At 36.1% G+C, this 23,102-nt stretch overlaps 1 protein-coding gene across 3 annotated transcripts in view; it reads left to right on the forward strand.

The window, feature by feature from the left end:
• The first annotated feature begins 968 nt into the window (after positions 1-968).
• Positions 969-23,102, forward strand: part of TFG (trafficking from ER to golgi regulator) — a 36,933-nt gene continuing 14,799 nt past the window's right edge. The window contains exons 1-5 of one of the 3 annotated variants that reach the window (XM_012779720.2): positions 969-1,219; positions 5,289-5,515; positions 8,942-9,025; positions 15,736-15,882; positions 19,746-19,913. In XM_012779720.2, coding sequence (XP_012635174.1) covers positions 5,332-5,515; positions 8,942-9,025; positions 15,736-15,882; positions 19,746-19,913 — 583 coding nt within the window. In that variant the 5' untranslated portion in view covers positions 969-1,219; positions 5,289-5,331. Of the gene's footprint in view, positions 1,277-5,288; positions 5,516-8,941; positions 9,026-15,735; positions 15,883-19,745; positions 19,914-23,102 lie in introns of all 3 variants that reach the window. The other 2 variants (XM_012779718.3, XM_012779716.2) reach the window with 2 other exon arrangements.

Genomic DNA, 23,102 nt, shown 5'->3' on the forward strand with positions numbered 1-23,102 from the left:
AATTTTTCACAACCTGAGGAGGGATAGTTTGGGGATAATTCAAGCACATTACGTTTATTGTGGACTTTATTTCTATTAGTACATTGTAATATATTGTAATATATAAAATAATTATACAACTCACCATAGGTTGGGAACCCCTGCCTAGGTGACTTCTGATACCCAGTCCTATCTTCTGCTAGAATTCTGTTGGCTCAATTTGGCCAGAATCCCCCTTGCCCCTGATGTTTCCTCTTGGCGATTTTCAACCACTGACCAATCGCCTCTCCTTGGTTATAAATTATAAATTATAATTATAATTTATAATTATAAATTATAAATATACACTTGCCCATACTGTATTCGGATCTGAGCAGGTTAATGGGGAAGGAAAGAGTATGCAGGTCAAGCTCAAATGCCTTATCCTCCAAAAACACTTCTAGAGTCCTTAGCCTAATTTCCCAGCCCTTAACACAGTTGCAGATTTGTCCTGTCTCAAAGACGCTGTCGTCTCCTGTTCACTGGGAAACTCCGTGCTCACAAACTGATTCATTCTCACTCCTGGCACAGGGCTTGGAAAGGCGTAGGCACCAAATAATGAATGGATTTGTAGACGGATAGCGGGAAGAGTTTCTTCGCGATGCGACTAGTGGAACCACAATGGTCACAACATTAGAAAAAAAACCACTTTAACTTCCACAGACTTATTCTCAACCAGCTTTCAGAAAGGTCTAGCACAGCACACTATGCCCCGCCCACGGGCGAGAGACTGCAACAACACGTTTTCAGGAAAACGAGAAGCGCTGGTCCCGCCCCGCGCATGCGTGCATCGGCTCAGCTCGCACTTTCTACATCCGCTCACCCAGTGAGAAAGCAGGGACTGGGCGGCCGCACAGCCGGGCGCGCGCCCCACGCCTCTGCGCATGCGTTGTGGGTTGGCTCGCTCGTACTGAGGCGGAGCAAAAAGGCCGATTTTTTTTTTCCCCCTTGCTCCCGCCTCTCTTTTTCCCTCGCCTGCCACGTACAGGGCCCCAGCTCTCGCTAGGCTTGTTGGGTCCGTGCGATTGGCCCGGGCCCGCGCGAGCCTGCGAGCGAGGTGCGGCGGCCGCGGAGGGCAAGAGAGCAGGCCGTGACCGCAGCCTCCCCGGGACGCCCCAGAGCCCGGCAGCGGCTGCCTCGTATCGGCCTGGTCGGTGGAGACCCGCAGAGGGGCGGCGGCGGCGGCGGCCTTGGCTAGCCGGTACGGCAGCTGGAGACGGGGGCGCGGCTGCTGTTTCTGAGAAGGCCGGGAGACTGGGTAGCTGCGACCGACGGGCGCCGGGCGGGTGGGGTCGGAGGCTGTGGTAGGGGGTTGGCTGGGAGGGGGGTTGGGAGGCCAGGCGGGGCCTCGCGTGGGGGAGGGGAGGCCGCGGAGGGGGAGGGGAGAGGGAGCGGCCGCTGGCCACTGGCGGAGAGACGGGTCGCGGGGCTCTGGGAGGCGTTCGGGCCGCTAGGGCCCGTGTACAGGTCTGCTTGGCCCAGGGGTCGGTCGGGAAAGGGGAGGGGGTGGGGTGGTCGGCCCCCAAAGGAGCGTGAAAGAGTGAGAAGCGTGGAGAGTGGCGCCTTTGGAAATAGATTGGGGGTCACTTAGGAGAAACCTCGTTCCTTGGCTAAGTCAGCGCTTAAACCTGCCGTTTGGAGGCCCAGCCAGGTTTTATGGTGATGATTCTAGTTAACTTTTTAAGAGTTTGCATTGCTGGGTAGTATACCAAGTATTTTATATGTACGATCTCATATATCACAAGGACCTATCCAAATTCAGATACTATTCCCATTTTGAATAGAATGAAAATGAACCCCCAAGAATGACTTAAGCTCACACAGTAGTGCTACATTGCCTCTGGTCAGGCAGGATTTGAGGCCCCTTGCATTCTTTGGACTAATCAAGGGTTGACTCAGCTTAGGATGTCTTGAAGGAAACTGCCACCCTCAGGAGATACCTAAGCCACAGCCTCAGATTTTGATCAGGGTCTTCCCTTCAGGGTTAGTGGAGCCGGAAGTTTGGCTACTGGACCTAGAATGGGGTTCAGGAGGCAGGCTTTTTATGTGACCTTGGGCATGTCGGTTTACTCCCAGTGCGGAGAAAAGCGTTCCTGTTGGAGGGTTATATAAATTAGTGGCCGATTCATTTCTGGACTTCAGAGGGAATGGGGCAAGAACTAGGTTGGAGAAGAAATTGTTGTAGGAATCTCACCAGCATTTCTAGGAACTAGTTTCATACCTGTCTCTGCCTTGTTAGAGAAAATGAGAACCAGGATTCTCTTATATGAAGGGGGGATGAGATTTCCCTTGAAGGGAAAATTTTTTTTGCACACTTAGTTTTGTGCTACTTGTGTGTTTACCCTGAGAAGATAACTGTATAAATGGAGACAGCTTTAGGAAAGAAGCACTAGTTCCTGGCCACAGATAGTTCACAATCAATGGGAAACACCGAATTTGGGAAAAGTGAATTTGCAGGCAAACATGGCAGATACAAAGTATATGTGACTCAAGTTTTTACATCTGAGCAACAACCCCCTCCACAGTCAAAAATACATATACCATCAATTATATTTGATATTGGAATTTTCTCATAATTAGTAGTGTGATGTGGGGAGTCACTTCTAGCTACATTAAAAAAGGTATAGTCTGAGGGTCTGACTTAAGAACTGATCTGATATTATAGCTTTCTTCTCCCAGTCCCTTTATCAGAACTTTATTCCTTATTTTATCATTCATGCAGGGAACAAAAACAGTTCTTTAAATACCGACTATATGTCAGGCACTATTCAAGGTGCTTCTGGGGAATAAATAGAACCATCTAACTAAAGCTAAGCATTGGTCCCTGTCTACATTATTGCCGGTAGGTACACATCATGTAGGTAGGAGAATGTAAGAAGTACATTAGTTTATTGAAAAGTCATTATTTGTCTCAGGCTGCTGGTACAAATCAGATGAAATATTTATCTTTGTTGAAGTAATTATACTTCAGAGCTGGCACAAAGTAGGTATTTACTAAATACCTACAGTAAATGTTTCCTGAATGCAAAAGACATTGCAGAAGGTGAAGCGCTGGTTGTGTGGAGGTTTTAGTTAATCAAAGTCTTCATGAGAAGTCCATTGTGAGACTTGGCAGATAAAAATCTAACAGTGTTCTTATTTTGCATTAAGATAAGCATGGCGTCCTGGAACACAGTCCACTGTGTTCTGCATTGACCTTAGAGTGTTTTATTTAGTTTTGATGCCCCATTTCACTAAAGATTTATTAACATAATAAAATATAATCTGTCCAGAGGATGGTGAAGGAGTCTAGAGACATTCATTTAAGGAATAGTTAGAGGAAAGGGCCTAAGATGTTTATATAAAGAACATTAGGGCACTGATAGGTTATATTCTTGAAATGAATTAGGTTTCACAAAAACTTGTTATAAGTATTTGAAGGGTTATGTGTTGAGGGAGACAGGTGAGTGCTCTCACACATGCAAAAGGACAGAGAATAATTGTAGAGAAGTGTGATGATGTTAATGAAGTAACAAATTTAAGAGAAGAAAACAGAAAACTGCTAGTAGTAAAGCATGTGTTTGAAACCAGAATGTGGCCAGTGGGAGGTTGTAGAACACCTTAAACAGTCTTGAGAGAGCATTTGCTTGGGGCAGGAAGAGGAAGGAGTTGATGCTTAGGAAATGCTCAGCACTTAAAGATCACCTATTCAGGGACATATTGGCCTTGAGAAGAAGAGATATTAACCCATTATTTGATCAGAAGTATATTCTGCATTATATAGCAACCATTTAAATTACTAGGGGCCTTAGACATTTGAATTTAAGATTATAAAGTCATTACAGGATAATCATACTGAATAAGATTAAGGATTAAAATAAAACCCAAGAAGGGAAAATTCTGTAGCAGATTAGTATTTAGTGACTAGTTCTCTGATACTGTGTGTCTTTCATAAAGTATGCAGTCTAATAAACATCTAGCAAGGTGGGCCAGGGGTAGTTATGGAGTATGTAGCACAGTAGTTTTTTTTACCAAGCTCAGGAGGGTATCACACATTTGTTCTTTCTCTTCAAGTTTCCTAAAACAGGAAATTAGAGAAAATACTCATGAGATCTTTCTTATTTTAGAGAGAAAAATTTGAGGTTCTATTTTAGTGTTCACATATACTTTTCTTTTAGGGTTAGCATTTAGAGTTATAGGCTAATAGAATTTTGAAACCATCATTTATTTCTCCCTTCATGTAGCAACTATTAAATGACTACCATGTGCTAGGCACTCTTCTAGGCTCTGGAAATACAGCAAACAATTGTTTACTTCCTACCTTCCAGTAGAAAAGACAATACAATGTTAATAAATCTATAATGTTAGTGTTAAGTGCTTTGAAGAAAAATAAAACAGGGAAAGAAGATAGTGACAGGGGAGCAATTTTAAATTAGATAGTTAGGGAAGAACTCTGAGAAATTTACCTTTGAACAGAGATATGAATCATATCAGCAGTGCCAAAAGAGTTCAAGACTAAGGGAGTAGCAAGTACAAAGCCCTGAGTAGGGAGGAAGAACTTAAAAGTATAGATGTAGCAGGGTTGAGGGAAGGAGAAAAGTAGAAAATAAGATTAAATACTTGGCCAGCGGCCACAGACAAGATTATGCCCCTGTAGGTCTTGCTTTTTAGATGAAAGTCCTTTGGAAGGTTTTGAGAAGAGTGACATTAGATTTTACTTCACAGGATAAGTCTGATATGTTCAGAATAGAATAAAAGTGGACAAAGGTAAAAAAAACAAGCAGACCAGTTAGGAGTCTTCTGTAATAATTTAGGCAATATATGTGGTGGCTAGGATGGAATTATAACAGTGAAAGTACTGAGGTGGTTGGATTCCAGAGTTATTTTAAAGGTAGTGGCACCCAGATTTTGTCTGCAGTTTGGATATAAGATTTGAGAAAAAGAGATGAACCCGAGATTATTTTTGTCTTGAACAACTAGAAGGAAAGAGTTGTCACTAATTGCGATGGGAAAGACTATAGAAGCAGCAGGTTTTAGGTGGAGGATCAGGAATTTTCTTAAAACATCTTAAATGAGAAATCTAAATGGTAATGTCAGGTAAGTAGTTTAAAACAGTAAAAAGAAATTATGCACATAAAATAAAGTTGCCTCTAGACCATTTTAACCTGAATATGGTAACATTGAGACAGTGAATCTCTTTTGAAGGTCAGAATTTCTTAGATTCTAGTAGTATCTCTGTTTTCAACTTTTAAGATATGTTGTCATTTAATCATCAAAACCATTTTTATCAGTCTTTCCCTAGAGTTGTATATATAGAACATCCTGGAGTCCACCATGAATGGACAGTTGGACCTAAGTGGGAAGCTGATCATCAAAGCTCAACTTGGGGAGGATATTCGGCGAATTCCTATTCATAATGAAGATATTACTTATGATGAATTAGTGCTAATGATGCAACGAGTTTTCAGAGGAAAACTTCTAAGTAATGATGAAGTAACAATAAAGTATAAAGATGAAGGTAAGAGTGTTTTTAAAGCTAGTTTAAAAAAGTCTAAATATTATATATATTATTAATATTTTGTCCATTTTTATTGGTCTGTTTCTTTTTTCCCCCTTTTTATGGTAGTTAAGTACCTACTTTATTTAATGGGATATACATGTAGTTAGTACAATTCTAAGTTAAAAATAGCTAAGTGATTTATTACTAGAAGGGAGTTTTTTTAAGTGTTAGAACACTTTCACATTTTTATAAGCATTTTTTTCCATTTTCTGCTCATACAATTCTGGTTTCCTTTTTGCTTTAAAAATTCCCACGCTTTTTTCCCCCATGTGTAAAGGATATCAGTATATATTGAATGAAAAAGGATTTCTTGGTCAGCTAAGTATGGGAAAGCTGGTTTAAACAAAGACAAATGTGTTGCTTTATTTAAGGAATTTTCAGAGTGTAATATGCTGATACACATTATCAGTTTATAGTATGCAGTGTTCCCAGACTCATTTGACCACAAAACTTTTTATGGAGATGGGTTTTGCATGACAAGTGTTTTATTGAAGATACAGTGGAATTACAGAAGTAGACTATATTTTCTATTCAAGTTGCATTTATTAACATCTTTACTGAAATTTTCTCTTTCGGTGGTTACCTGTATCTTTTTCATTATTGAATTTATTTGTAGTCTTTTAAATCTTGATCTCAGTATTTGGCACTGCTACACACACCATCATTGTTGAAATACCCTTATCCCTTAACATCTCTGACACAGTGCTTATGCTGGTTTTCTTCTTTTTACTAATAGTTTTTCTCTGTCTCTGTGAGTGCTGGCTTAAAGTAATGCCAGATGCTGTAAATAGAAATCTTACAATCTGAGTGGTTTAGCACTTGGATCATTTTAGGGATCCAGGCTGACAGAAGCTTTGTTATCTTTAACACTTGGTTTACAAGCTTACCTTAGGCATTGACATTCAGCAGGCAGATAGGTGATGACAGAGTATGAAGAATCACATGGGAGATTTTACTTGCGAGGCCTCGAGGTGGTGTATATCATTTTTGTCTACCACATACTGGCCAGAACCCAGTCACATGGCTCTGCTGAGATGCATGGGGTTGGGAAATGCCCTTCTTTTTTGGGCAGCCACGTTGCACAGTTTACACTGTGGGAAGGAAGTGTAAATCACTGGTGATCAGCTAAGTTCGCTATCTAGCTGCAGGTGTAATTCTCCTTTTTGTGATATATGATCTAAGAGCATGCAAAACAAATTTTTGAGAGCCACCCGTGTTAAAGAACAATAAAGGAGAGCAATTTTCTTCCTGTTCACTTCCCTAGTAATTTCATCTGCCTACGATACATTGACTTTCACTTCTGTGACTTCCAGACTTTACAATTGAAATTTTGAAGGGTCTTTTTTTTTAACCTGAGATGCTTTGCTCTTACCTAAAACTTAGTAGTATATCTTAAACTGACCTCACTAACTGGCTTTCTCTTAACTCACTTATTTTTGTTTAGGGCAAGGGTCAGCAAACTTTTTCTATAAAGGATCAGATAATATTTGAGCTTGGTGGGTTGCGTAAGGCCTCTGTCTCATTATCTTTTTTTTTTTTTTTTACAACCTTTGAAAAATGTAAAAACCATTCTTAGTTCATAGTCCTATAAAAACAGGGATTTGTCCATTGGTCAAAGTTTGTGGACCCCTCGCTTGGGATATCCTTATTGTTGGAATTTGTCCAGTACATTTAGTTACAACATTGTATTTGTTTTTCATGGTGTTTTAAAAGTGTTCTGCATTGCTCAGATTTGTGTTCCCTAGACTGTTGGGCACTAGAGTGGAGGGATAGCTCAGGTAAAGTTCCTACCATCAGAGATACTCTGTTTCTGTTGTGGAATTCTGAAAAAAAAAAAAAAAGCAGTTGTATGAGGTTTCTTTCTTTTACATATATACTTTATTTTCTTAAAAATGTGTTTTATGAATAGAATCCCTGAAAGTTGAACTTCAGATGCGTGTGAAATGAATCTGCTTATAAAGAGCTAAAAACAGATAGAAAATCCTCAGTTATTGCCATCCTTGTCCAAAGTAAATTTTCCTAATTAGTGTTAAAATTGGTGCAGCAGAGCATCTACCCTCTTGGCCTTCCCAGGACAAAACTCCTCCCCACCCAGCTGCGTCTGAGGAGATACCCTGCAGAGGTCGCTGACCAACTCCTTCTCTGTGGCTCCTTTTCTGTTCTTGTTCTCTCTATAGAACATTTTTTCCCCTAGCCCTTTGGAAGCTTTTCATACATACAATTGATATGTTAATTATAATCCTTGTCCTTGGGATGTGGGGGATTTCAGTCTTAAATATGCACTATTTTGTGCATATAAATGTTTTTATAGGCCAGTGCGGTGGCTCAAGCCTGTAATCCTAGCACTCTGGGAGGCGGATTGCTTGAGGTCAGGAGTTCGAAACCAGCCTGAGCAAGAGTAAGACCCCATCTCTACCATAAATAGAAAGAAATTAATTGGCCAACTAATATATATATATATATATATATATATAGGAAAAATTAGCCAGGCATGGTGGCACATGCCTGTAGTCCCAGCTACGCGGGAGGCTGAAGAAAGGAGGATCGCTTGAGCCCAGGAGTTTGAGGTTGCTGAGAGCTAGACTGACACCACGGTACTCATTCTAGCCTGGGCAACAGAATGAGACTCTTGTCTCAAAAAAAAAAAAATGTTTTTATAGGGAAATATGATAGTTTTCATCTTAGTATCAAAACAGTCAGTGACTTGAGGGTGGGGAACCTGCAGCATTGGGGCTACATGTGGCCTTCTGGATCCTTGAGTGGGGCCTTTTGACTGAATCCAAATTTTATAGAACAAATCACAGGATTTGTTCTTTGAAGTTTGGATTTGGTCAAGGGGCCACACTTTGGGATCTGGAGGGCCACATGTGACCTTGAGGCCACAGTTTCCCCAAGCAGTTTTGCAGAAACCTCATTTTTGCAACCCTTGGAGTTATTGTTGTATTATTAATATATATGGCTTCCCCTCCCTTTGTGTCAATGGTGTTCTGTGGTAATTATGATTAAGATTTGAACCTTGAGAATCTGTATTACTTTAAATTTTTATAAATATATTTAAATTTTTTAGAGTGGAAAGCGTTCAATCTAAACCAATAACAGGTGGTATTGCTACCATGAATCTCTTCCTGGTAACTAGTAAAAGTTAATGCCATTAGCTATGTTTTCTCATGAAGATATGATAAATACTTTGGTATAGGAATAGGAAGCAAAATTGATATAGTGTTCTTTTGAAACAAAATACATCTTTGTTAGGTGATCCTTTAAGATTTAAGGTTTTATAGGAACATTTAATGATGCTGTGCATTTTGGATCTAAATTTTACATGTGTCCTAGTTTACTGCTCATTAAAATCTGAAACTCATTTCTTTTTCTTTTAAATTCCAGATGGAGATCTTATAACAATTTTTGATAGTTCTGACCTTTCCTTCGCAATTCAGTGTAGTAGAATACTGAAACTGACGTTATTTGGTGAGTGGCAAACTTTCTAATTAATTTACTATTTTATTCATTGTGTTTTTATTAAAAGCTTTTGGGCTTTTTTCCTTTTAAAAGCTAAGAATTAAGCAATAATTTATTCAAAAGGTGCTTAAATTAATTTGCATTGAAGGAGTGGTTGGAGCTTCTGGCTATATGTATTTTAAGAAAATGATGAAAGTTTAATTGAGTAAGAACAAAATGTGTTAAGATTATTTTATTTTTGAAATCAGATACAACTTTTGATATCTCTAAGAGAGTATTATATTTTAATTTAGCTGTATTGGAATTTTTGAATTGTTAGACTATTTTATTGTTTTTGAAAGGTGAATAGAAAGTAGGCATGTTTTAAATTCCACCTCTGCTTTGTTACCCTAAATTGTGTGCCACTTGTATCAGGAATCATCCACCAGGATTAAAATAACTTCAGGCTTAAAACTATTCCTGGTTCTTTAAGAATTTATAATTATCTTCCTGTATATTATATTTATTTATAAAGGGCTTAGATACTTTTGACAATATTTTCCAGAGAGTACTTAAAGATTAAAAATAGTTCTGATAAAAACAAATAAAAGACTGATTTTTAATCATTTAGAATTTTTCTTTTAGATTTTAATAGATTTGCAAGGCAAAACTCTTAAGGGACAAAATAGAAATGATTACAGAGTTAAGTGGTGGCATGATTATGTGAAAAATGTGCACATTTTTTTCTTGATGCTTTATTTAGCATTTGTTTTTAAAATTATGTTGTGCTGAACCTTAGTGTTTTATGAAATATGATCACAGCTGTTGATTTAGTTTGTATCTATTTCATTTCCATCTAGGAAGGATGAATATGAATCAGATTGTTAAATTTTAATAACAAAAACTGTTTAAAAAATTTTTAATAAAAGTTATCTTTTTATAATATTGAATTTAAAATATTGAAGTCCTGGCTAGGTATAAGGCATATTAAATAGCCTGAAAATCCTTTCTCCAAAAATCACTGAGGACTTGCTAGGTAAACTATTATAAATATATTTTTTGAATTACGCAACTCAGCTTGTCCAGGAAAGTAGGGAAATATCCAGGGACCAAAAAAATTAATGGAACTAAAAACTAACGGCCTGATGTACCAGAAGCTGGGACATGTGGTATTCATGGTGTGATAGTGAAGGTTTTAGTCTGTATAATTTAAGGACTTGTCATTTTGTATTTACAATAGTATAGGCCCTTGGCCCTAGACACTCAGTGGGCTATACTCTCAAAAAGAATACTGTAGGAAACAGATCTCTCTCTTGATACAGAAAGAGTCAAGGAAGCTTGACTGTTATACTTTGGGCTATGAGGGGTTTGAGAAGTTTCCCTTAAGGATTCATAGCATGGTCCTTAGGTGAGTTGGGTTTAAATATAAGATATATTTAAATTATATACAGAGTTTGGAAACTCCCAAGCCCAGATATTACCATAAAAAAATAGCAGAAAGAAAGGCAAAAATCTATCTGGAGGGGTATATTCTCAATGCAGGTCATTCCAATTTCTTGTAGATAAAATCCTGTTGGTGAACTTAAGGGTTCAAAACGGTAAGCCACATGAAACAGTCAGTGTAAGCAAGAAACAGTGAACACAACTAATAGCAGGATTAGGTTTCCAACAACTTCAGGTAATAGAAGTGATAGTCTATACAGTATTAAAACTTATTAAAGACTTGAAGGAATAAGAATATAAGAGCAAGGAACTATGGAAAAAGAACAAACATTTTAAAAATAACTTAGTTAACTTTGGAAATTAAAAATATAATCATTGAAGTTACTAAGTGGGTAGGTTAAACATCTGATTAGCCACAGCTAAAAAGAAAATTAGTTAACTGAAAAGTCCAGAGAAATTACAGAATAAAGCACAAAAACACAGACATGGAGAATATGAAAGAAAGTTGAGAATGAGAAAGTCCAGCATATTTCCATTGAGAGTTTGAAGAAGGAAAGAATGGAGGAGTGGAACTATGTTAAGAAGTAATGGCTAAAGGAATTTTTAGAATTATATGAAAGATATAAACCTACAGATTCAAAAGGCACAGTGAATCTAGCCAGGGTAAGTTAAAGTGTAAATCTTCACTAGACATATTGTCGTGAAACTGGAAAACATGAGAGACAAAGAGACTATCTTAAAAGTAGAGAGAATAAAATAAGATTGATCACCTATGAAGCAAGTAAACTTCGTAGTAATAATAAAACCTAGAAGACAATAGAATCTCATCTTCAAATGATTATTAAAAATAACTAGAAAAGTAAACTTCAGGAAAGAAGAGAAATAAAAACATTTCAAGTGATGGCTGAGAATTTACCACTCACAGACTGTTGTTAAAAGAATTTTGAACAGTGGTCTTCAACAAGAAGAAAATTGAGTCCAAAAGATGGTCAAAGATATGATGTAAGAAGCACTTGTGAGCAGATAAACTGGTTAACATGTGTAAATTTAACTGAGCACTGATTACAAAAAAGAATAATAGTTTTAGGAATCTTAATAAAAACAAGTTGGGACAAAAATACTGAGTGATAATTATATGTAAGACAGCAGGGGATGGTAGGAATCAAAATATTTTAAGGACTTGTTTGGGAGGAGGGTTGTAATTAACTTTAGAATGTTTAAATTGAAGTAAAGTACTCTTGCATTTGTAAAATGTAAGAGTGATTATTGAAAGAATAGGAATAGGGGAAAAAAGGAAACGAGTACCTACTCATTTCACTAGAAGGTAGGAAAGGAGGGAAGAAAAGAAGAGGGAAAGCTTGATAAATGGCACAAAATACTAATCACAATACATAAACTGACTACATGTACCAGTTAAAATAATCTCTTACTCAAGTTAAAAATAAAAAAAATCTATTTACACGCCATTTGTAAGAGATGTATTAAAAGATTATTATGCAAAGTTTGAAAGTAAATGACTGGAAAAAGATACAGTAGACAAATGCAATAGAATACTTGCATAAAAACTTATTTAGTAGCAGTCATTTTATAATAAAAAGAGTAATTCACTAGTACTATGTGACAATCTGAGCACTTGTGCATCATAACATTAGATTTTTTCCTAAGGAAAAATTGAGAGAACAAAGAGAAATCAATAAATTTATAATCATGGGAGAGCTGTTCTCTTAGAAACTGAAAGATCAAGCAGGCTCAGAATTACTAAAGATAGAGGAAATTTGAACAGATCAGATAATGGGTTTGATCTTGTATATCTAACAGGAAGAGATACCGTTTTTTTGTTTTTTGGGGGTTTTTTGGGGTACATATGGGAAATTTATAAAAGTTGACCATATCTAGGTCTTCCAACAAATCAAAAAAGTAACAGAGAAGAGATATTCTAAAGCTCATATTCTCTGGCCTCATTAGAAACCATTGGACAAAAAAATATAACCCAATTCCTCTACTTTAGGAGACAGAATATACTTTTAAATAACATAAGTCAAAGAAGAAATCATAATAGGAATTAGAAATAATTAGAGGCTGGGTGCAGTGGCTCAGGCTTCTAATCCCCACACTTTAGGAGGCTCAGGTGGAAAGTGTAAGGTTTTTTGGATGGATGGTGCCAGAGAAATAAAGACCAGCAGAGTTGAAAGGGGCAAGCAACAAGGCTTTATTTGTGCGCTCCCGGGTGAGGTTCACGGGTCCCAAGAGAGGGACCAGAGAAGTCAGGCCCCTTTGAAAGCGGTAAGGGCTTTTACGCTGTCTGAGGTGGGCTGGGGACTTTTGGCAGGAAGAGCTGGGGATTTTCTACTGTGGCCTTTGTCTGTTATTGAGAAATAGTAGGGGCTGGTGGTATTTGCAGATTCTAGGTGGAGGGGCTGGTGGTATTTGCAGATTCCAGGTGGAGGGGCTGGTGGTATTTGCAGATTCCAGGAGGTGGGGGAGGGGGTGCCACCAGCCTTATAGGAAGATCACTTGAGGCCAGGATTTGGAGACCAGTCATCTGGGCAACAGCATGAGACCCCATCTCTACAAAAAATAATTTAAAAAAATTAGCTGGGCATGCTGGCACATGCCTGTAGTCCCAACTACTTGGGAGACTGAGTGAGCCAAGAGGATTGCTTGAGCCCAGGAGTTTGAGGTTACAGTGAGTTGTGATCACACCCCTGAAATTTAGCCTAGGGTAATAAGACTCTATCTCTAAAAAAAAATGAAGGAATAAATAATGAGATGATGACTCTACGTGACCAGATTTTTGGAGTACACCAAAGCTATACTTGAAGGGATGTTTATAGCCTCAACTGGAAAGTAATGAACTAAGTACTAAACTTAGAAAGTTACAAAAAGGACAAAATAAGCCCAAATAACTTAGAAGGAAATAATAAAAAGCAGAAATGAACTAGCAGTCAGGGAATTGGTAGGATCAACAATTTTGAAAGGATGCAGTTGGCAAACTTCTATGAAAATTAGTTAAGAAAAAAGGCACAAATAAATGAAAAGGGAACAAACTATAAATATAGTAGAAACTTAAAAAATTATAAATACTGTGAATAATTTTACTTAAATTTGAAAACTCAGATGACAAGGACAATTTCCTAGGTAAATTTAATCTATTTCAATAAGCAGATAATTTAATTGCCTTTATTATTATAACATTAAAGAAATTGAACCAACTATTCTACCAAATACTGAAGAAACAGATGATCCCAAATTATACAAACTATTCCAGAGAATAGGTAAAGAGGGAGTATACACTAAGTCATCTTATGGGGTTAATATAACCTTAAACTTGAAAACCGCCAAGGAAAATGCAGACCAGTGTCACTTATGAACATGGATACAAAATACTAAATAATATTAACTAATCAAGTTCAGCAGTGCATATGGAAACACACCATTGCCAAGATTGTTCACCCAGGCAGTATAAGATTGGTTTAAATTAGAAAATCTAATACTATTTTCCATATGACAGATTAAAGGAGAAAAACTGAACTGTCTTTGTAGATAAAGCATTCATATCCCAATCATGTTAAAAAATCATAGCACATTAGGAATAAAAGGGAATTCTTTAGCCTCATGTAGGGCATCTATCACATAGAACAATTGCTGTGTGCCTAATATAAAGGAATTATAAAAGATAACTAAAAAAAAACCAGTTATAATTACATACAACAAAAAGATACTAAGGATAAATCTAACATGGCAAGATTGTTATGGACAAAATATAAAACTTTATTTAAAATCATGAAGTTGGGGAATGGGTTTTGAGGTGAAGTACCCAGGAGACTTAATTATGTGTGTTGTGGGGTGAGAGTAGTTGAGGCAGGCCCACGAGCTGCTTCTCCCCACAGAGCCAAGTCCCTAAGATAGGGGTCACCACAGAGGATAAGGAAATTGATAGGCAACAGAGAGAAATAAAAGAATACACAGAGACTAAGGTATAGTTTACAGTTTTATGTATAAAGATCAGATATAACACAGTGGGAAGTTCCTAGGGGACTGGCGTATCTCCATAACCGCCAGCAATATGGTTAGATTCATACAGGTTTTTATAATCACAGATATCATTTACCAGTTGTCAGGGTAACATATTTGCATATCAGGAAATGCAGTTGCTAGGGGACACAGGTAGTGAGTTAGGGTCAAAAGTCCTCTTAAGGGGCTTCTAATCTATCTAGGGGAACAAACAGGTACAAAGTCTTTCAGGGGCTAACTTCTAAAGAGGTAGTTGTCAGTTAACAAAGGCAAAACAAAAGAGGTATAGTGACTCAATGTATCTTTAATTAGTTATGGTGGACTTAAAGGTAGACAGACAGGAAAGAGCAGGAAGCCCATCTCTAATAAACAGGTTGTTTATAACCACCGGGGCGCATCTCTGGGCAAAGTGCACTCATTGTCTCCAGCTCCTATCCTCTGGGCCATATTTGCCTTGTCTTGTCTTTCAAGACACGGGGAAGCTCATGGATTTTGAGATACTGGGAAGCCTTCCTGGAAAACATCCCCACCGGAGATTTGAGAACTCTCCCATGATAGCAGCCTCTAATAAGCGAACCATTGAACCACATATTCTTTTAGGGCAAAACCCTGCAAACTCCTGTTTCTGTCTTTAATATAGCAATATTGGGTTATATAATAAAATAATGATCTTATGAGCCACATCTCATTAATTCCTCAATCATATTTTCCCAACAGTACATATCATTTCATTTCTTAATGATCAGGAGCAAAGATGGAAAAATGTTAAGATTTAACAAAAATGGGTATTTAATAAGTTTATTTTTTTGTGTACTTTCATTGAAGTCCTACAGTTATAGTCACATTAATAAAAATACATTATTATAGAATAGGGAATTTGAAGTTTTAATTGTGTATAATTTGAAGCAGGGTGCTCCTAAACCCACTAAGTAGAACATAACAAATTATAGGCCAAACTAGGACTACGAATGTAGGGTGTTTTTTGTTGTTTTTGAGACAGAATCTTACTCTGTTGCCCATGCTGGAGTGCCATGGTGTCAGCCTAACTCATAGCAACTTCAAACTCCTGGGCTCAAGAGATCATTCCTGATGAATCTTTTTTTTCTAAAATAAGTTATTTGCAATAAAGAATCCTTTCCTTAATATAAAGAGTTATTTAGTATCTTATTTGATTTTGTTTTTTTTTAAAGGAGTTGTATGTATTTTTCCTTCTTGCATATTCTGTTGATATATTTTTTCAAGAACATCTCCTAATTTTAAGCAGATTAATGCTTTTATTTCAGTTAATGGCCAACCAAGACCCCTTGAATCAAGTCAGGTGAAGTATCTCCGTCGAGAACTGATAGAACTTCGAAACAAAGTAAATCGCTTATTGGATAGCTTGGAACCACCTGGAGAACCAGGACCTTCCACCAGCATTCCTGAAAATGGTAAATCATGAATCCTTCTCATTCTGATTTATTCTTATGTCTTTTGCATGCTTTTAAAAACTCTTTTTTGGCAGGAGTAGGATGGCATGCTCAATGTCACGCTCTTTCTTGTAACTGCCTCTGTACTAGTGTTCATGTCTGTGTTCTCAAACATGAATACTAGTATATCAAGATTACTGGTAGGTTTCATTATCCCAATTCCTGGATCTCATCATAGACCTACTGGAGGGTAGAGCCTGGGAATCCCATTTTTAAAGTGCTCTCTGGGTGATTCTTATATAACTAGTCTTGGACTTCTGAGTTTATGGCATAGGACAGTTTTTAAACTTTTTTGATTCATGAACCTTTTTCAGTGTAATAGATAATTAATGACTCTTAGGAACTGAAAATCATTTCATGAGATTCATGTAGAATCTGAAGTAGTTTCAAGTAAAAAAGAAACTTATAGGTTAGTACAATGCATTAAAATGATATGTTGTAAAGTTTATTTTGAAAACAATTTTTAATAGTCATAATATTCAAAGAAAAACTAATTTTTTTCCATTTTACAGATAACGTGTACTATTTATATTAAGGTAAAAGCAAAGTTAATTATTAGAAATGACGTAGTTTGGGAACAAATGTATTTTAAAATGTGGACTGAAATTTATGTGTTATGGCTTGAAAGTGGATTAAAAAAACTTTTCCTCAACTTTTAAGATTCTTAGATATTGCACTAAAAAACCTGATTTTTTTAATGAACATTTTTTTTTGCTTATGATTTTCAAATGTTCAAAACTGTCCATATTGTGAAATAGTAATTTTTATCAGGTGTGGGTGACTCCATGTAAAGGGCTTAGTAGAAGATGATTTTTGTGGACAAATGTCATGTATAATCCTTTGCAATCTTTTTTTTTTTTTTAGAGACAGTGTCTTACTGTATTTCCCAGGCTGAAGTACAGTGGCCTGATCATAGCTCAGTGCAACTTTAAGCTCAAGTAATCCTTTTGTCTCAGCCTCCTGAGTAGTTAGGGACAATAGGTGTGTGCTTGCCATGTCTGGCCTTTTTAAAAATTTTTTTATTTTGAGTTTTACTGGGTTGCCCACGCTGGTCTTGAACTCCTGACCTCAAGCAATCTCTTGCCTCAGCCTCCCAAAGTGCTGGGATTACAGGCGTGAGCCACTGTGCCCCTTGCAACTTTTGGATTCTGAGATATGATTCTATTTTTGGCCACTAAATAATTTTGAAGTTTTTGTTTTCTGCCTTTAAATTAGTTATTTAGTTATAGGTTAAATAAAGATGCATTTTTCATTATTTCACTCTTCCCCCTCTTCAGTCATGTGGAATTGTGTTAATGTTAGATGCTTAATAAATACTTGGTGATTGAATAATTTCTAGTTCCACCTGTGTTTCATAACGTAATGGAGATTTGCTGAAATTACAATGAGATTCTCTTGGTCACTTTATGATGAAACCTTTTATATTTCAGGTCAAAGCAGATTGCCTATTGTCAAATCCTACCTATTCAAACAAAAAACTCTGATTTTTAATCAAGAATCTGATGTAAACTTTAGACCATTTACCTGGAAGGATTCATAGATGCTAACAATATTTGCATATAATTTCAGGGATTTTAATCATCTGTAGAAAATTACTAAAATGGAGATCAGAATTCAACCAGCATAGCCAGTACTGTGCAGAAACTAGCTACAGTGGCCCACAATCTGATCTAAGGAATAGAATTACTTTTTGGTTTAGGTAAAACTTTTCTTATGTGTTTCTTGCTACTATAGCTGCTGATTTTTTATCAGTCCTTTGTTTCTATATTTTTATATATTTTAATGTTAGTTTCTCACTTATATTAATATAAAAGATATTAAAATTCATTCTTCTCTGCAGCTTATAAATTATGCCACATATTGTTTCTTTGTATGGCCATCTTCTTGTCATTGTGTCCTGTCTGGCATAGCTTATGACAAGATGATGTAAAAATAGTACATTCTGTGTTTCATTTTTAGAGATAGCTGTAATTTATTTTTTGTTTTCTTTCCTACACTTAGTTAGATAACTTACCCCTTGGCTACCTGGCTTCTGTGGAATATTTTAAGCTTCTATTTAATCACATATCGTGGTTTAATATTCTCCTTCTCAAGAAAAATAAAAAAACCAACCAAAAAAACTCTACATCAGACACTGAAGTCTAGTCCACAAAATAAAACTGCCAGTCAGCTGTCAGTGCTATTTAGAACCTGCAGATTACCCTTACAAAGAAATATGTGGTCACCTGTGGTCTTCAGTGCTCTACCTCTGCAGTGGTTCTTGGACACTTGTTTTGCTCTGCGAGGCAAATGAAGTGTAAGCTGCGTTACATATTGGAGTGACCTGTTCCGATAACTCTCTAGCAGCTAATGGAACAAGTGGTAGGCTAGTCAACATACAGTGTGTTTCCTGATGGATTTGGTTTACCATATGTGAAAAGAGACATAGGCAATGAGAGCTAGTAATGCTGTGAGGGGGAATAATTTATAAGATTGGTGTGGTATGCTTTTGGGATGTTGTCTTGCGTTGGAAGTTGTTGGGGAAGATAGATAACTGGTAGACATATTTTAAAGGAGTACTTATAGGACTGTTTATTTTCCAGAAAATTAGGAAATATTTGGGTTACTTGGAATGACAAGTTAGGAATGAGTGAGAGCTGCCAGCCACTGTGTGCTGAGGGGATGCTTATCACTTAGTACTTACATTTTTTTCACAAGGTACATTTTTTATTTATGGCAGGGGTGATCTAATAACTGATGTTCATTTACTTGTTTGGTAACAGAAAAAGATTGATGATCATTGTCTCTTCATTGAGTAAATGGTTAGCAATATTATTCTTGTTTACTTGTTTATATTGGCTTTTTTTCCTCTTTTTTTGTATCTTGGTCGTGGATTCCTATTTGTAAAATGTAGGTTATTCTTGAACCCCTTCCTTTCACAAGGTAGTAGTATAAAATGCCTGTTGATATTAGTATTCTTAGAAGAAAAGCACGGTTTTAAATTTAACCTACTCACAATATTTAACATTTTGTTTTTCTGATTTTTGAAACATTTTATTATGGAAAAATTTAAATATATACAAAAGTAGACATTATAATGAATCCCATAAACCCACATCCAACTTCATCAGTTGTTGACTCATAGTATCATGTCATCTATACTCCCACATGCTTCCACCCCTTTCATATTATTTTGAAGCACATCCTATACACATCATTAGTTATGTAAGGATTTTAGGTAGTTTAATAAGTAATAAGTATATTAAAATAAGAGGTAGCAAATTCAAATGTTTTTAATGTGCTGTTTACAGAAGATTAAGCATGAATTCTGGTTGGCTTGGTTTCCATGTAATTTAATAGTGGACCAAGAAATAGTAGAAATAAAACATAAAAGTTATGATTATAACCTCAGCTAAGCTTCTTATTCTTTTAAAAAATAAAGCATTGTTTCCTATAGTTCTTTCTTCCTGAAGCCCAGTATGTATCTAATACTAGGCTATAGGTCATGGGGCTCCAAAAAAAAAAAAAAAAACAAGTAAAATATTTCTTTCTGGTAAGGAATTTGTACTCTTATTCCATCTAATAATTCTTAGGGAAGGGGACAGATAATAATTTATTTGGGAAAGCTGTTATTTATCTTGTGTTTCTATTTGTCTTTTTTCTTCTGATTTTAAAAGTAAAAATATAAATAAGTATAAAGAAGAAAAGTAAAAGGATCTATAATCTTGTGTTCAGAGGTACTTTTAATATTCCAGACTATACTTATGCACATATATATTTCTCTGTCTTATATTTTGTATAGATAAAATAGAAACAAGATTTTATTTATTCCTCTATTCTTGTAGATACTGTGGATGGTAGGGAAGAAAAACCTGCTTCTTCTGATTCTTCTGGAAAACAGTCTACTCAGGTTATGGCAGCAAGTATGTCAGCTTTTGATCCTTTAAAAAACCAAGATGAAATCAACAAAAATGTTATGTCAGCGTTTGGCTTAACAGATGATCAGGTTTCAGGTAAGTTAGTTCCTATCTCCTTCCCATCCTTTCTCCCAGACCTCCCTCCTTCCTTCCTTCTTTCTTTAATGGAAGAATAACTTGGATATGATGAAGTGTACAAGTCTCAGGCGTTCCATTCAGTAAATGTTTACACATTTTTATACCTATCTAAAACACTGACTGTATAATATCAATGTATAGATGATTTCCAGCACCCCAGAAAGCTTTCTTGTACCCTATCCCAGTCAGTAGCACCCTTCCCCTTCAAGAATAACCACTGTTTGTTTCAAGTAAATTTTATTGAAAGTAAAATTTAGAAAGTTTTTTAAAAATCTGAACTACTTTATAATCTTTTTTTCATATTTGTTGCAGGATTCAAATTGCTTTTGATAGGTCTTGTTATATCTTCTGATCTTAAGTTATAGAAATTGAAAGAGAAACTGAAAATGTAGATTTCTGGTTAAATTGCTTTAATGTAGAAAGTGCTTTATATGAATAAGCTTTTAACCTTAAAACAGCATTTATACTGTAATTTATTTTTAATTTTTGGCTGTCATTTTTTCAACATTTTTTCTACTTTTTTCTCTCTCTCGGGATTCTAATTACACATACATTAGAAAGCATGATACTGTCTCATGGGTCTCTGAGGTTCATTTTTCTTGAGTCTTTTTTCTCTCTGTTCTTTAGATTGGATGATTTCTATTGAACTATCTTCAAGGCCACTGTGATTTCCAATGTGCTGTTGAACCTTTCTAATGTAGCTCTGGAATTTCCACATTCATTAAGACTATATTTTCCTTTAATTCTTTGAGTACATTTTTGTTTGATTCTTTACAAATATTTATAATGGCTACTTTGAAATGTCTGTGTGCAACATCCAGCATTTGAGCTGGTTTGGCATCAGTTTCTGTTGACTGCCTCCCCTGTAACCCCCAGTATGGGTCACAATTCCTTGTTTCTTTGCACATAGTTTTTGGTTGAAAAATGGACATAGTAGTTAATATTTTGTAACTTTGGATTTTTTATGTTCTTTTGAGGATTTTGCTATTGTTACTCTAGCAGGAAATTAATTTGTGTGAAGGTGTCAAACTGTGTAACAGAGGGGCTTTCTAAAAGAAAGCCATAATTATTTGAGAATAGGGCATGGCAATAGGAATACATGTGCCATAGTAAACTATGTGTGTATTCAGGGAGACAAAGGTTTTTAAAGAAAAAATGAGGAGGATTGTTTTGAAATAATTACCCATAATTAATTACTCATAATTGTTTTGAAATAATTACCCTTGGCTACAAAGATCATTAACAAGGGTGATAACAGTTTGAGGTTGGACAGGCAGTTGCTAGGCAGATGTCCTTGCAGACTTATTTTTTGTGTAAGGTTGTAGTGTCCTTTGCGCATGGTTGTGGTTTTGCAGTCTTCTGTAATAGTTTTTATCAGTCATATAAGTGTGATTTCATGGCCTTTTCAGGATGTATTTGTCAGAGGTTTTTGTTTTTGTTTTTTTCATATTAGTGACTCCATTTTGATTTTGATAATTTTCACATAACTCAGAGCTACTTTTTTTCTTCCCATGGTATATGGCAGCTGATAACTCTGCTCCATCCTTTCAGCTCCAGGTCCTGCTTTTTTTCTGAGCCCTCTTAGGAGTTGTCCCTTTCCCCTGTCCCAACTCTGTAGTCAGCTGGGGATTTGGGCATAGTTTATACCTAGATTTTGGGTCTTACCCCATCCTTTCATGGCCCTCTGACTTTTCCTCCTAAATATTCAGCTGCTTGTCTATCCAAGAAGTTATTAACACTATAGGTTTTTGTTGTTGTTATTTTTTTTTTCCCTGACATCGGAGCTTCATGGGTCAGGGCTTGTAATTCTTATCTACTGTAATTCCATTGGGGTAAACTCTTCTGGTTTCTGTCAACATTTGATTGATTTCCAGTTATTTCAGATAGTTGTTTTATTTTATTCAGGTTTTATTTGTTACCTGTGGGAAAGTTTACCCGGCCAATTTATTAATACTTTGTCATTATCATTAGTTGGAAATACAGTATTCAGTCTATTCATTTTGTATTTCTTTGATACTTTTATAGGATTATTCCCTAAAGAGAATTGTGTGAAATTCTGAAAATAAGAGACATATATTTGTATACGATGCTCGTTCTTGGCAAAAGAAGACATCAGACAAGTGACACATATGAAAAACACATTTTTAGAACAACTGAAATATGAATTAACATTTCAACTACTTATTATTTCAGACTTCAGGAAATGCCATATAGAGGAGTGAATAGTTATATATGAGGTCAGACTTAAAAGTTTTGATTTAAATATAGTATATGCCAGACCTGAATAATATGATTAATATGATTCACATTATTTGAAGACCATTTTTCTGATAGCTTTTGTATGTTGCATTAGGATAGGAAAAATTGTATACATAGACAACATCCAGGATACTTTTGTAGTTCTTTAGGTGTGATGTGGTATAACAAATTTGTCTATCACAATGTGGAAATGGGAAGGAGGGATTGAATTACAACAAAGATAGGATGAGCAACATTAACTATAATAAATTACATACAAGGGAGGAAAGAAGAGTCAAAATGATATATATTTTTAGGATAATAGCACAGTGTCTTTTGTAGGAAGAATGTCTATAGGTATTTACACATATATAAATATACATAAAATGGTGGTAGACAGAAGTAGTCATGCATTTTATTCTGGTAGTCATCAGTCTTTCTTACATTACCAATATTATAACCTAGTTTATTTAGGTTCTCATTACTACCTGGATGATCTGCTGCCAACTATGTGCCTAATACAGTGGAAAGTTCTGGGGATACTACAGAGTAGAAGACAGAAGTTTGCCCTCAGGGAAATTAGTCTGCTAATGATAGCAAGTACTTATGTGGAACTTTCTGACTGGTAATAACTGTTAAAATCTTTTGCTATATAATCACTTTTATAAGCACTTGCTAAAAGCTTTCTTTTACTCATAATACATTATGAAGTAGGAATTAGTGTATCTTTTGTACATATGAGGAAACTAAGGCATAAAAAGATATTAAGTAACATGCCCAAAGTTACATAGCTAGTAAGTGGCAGCACTGGGATTTGCACCTAGGTAGTCTGGCTCCAAAAGCAGTGCCTTTAACCACTCTTCCATGTTGCTGAAACAAAGAGAACTTAAAGGAATTAGACATTTCTAC

This window comes from Microcebus murinus, chromosome 1, assembly GCF_040939455.1.
Source record: "Microcebus murinus isolate Inina chromosome 1, M.murinus_Inina_mat1.0, whole genome shotgun sequence".
Taxonomy (NCBI): domain Eukaryota; kingdom Metazoa; phylum Chordata; class Mammalia; order Primates; family Cheirogaleidae; genus Microcebus; species Microcebus murinus.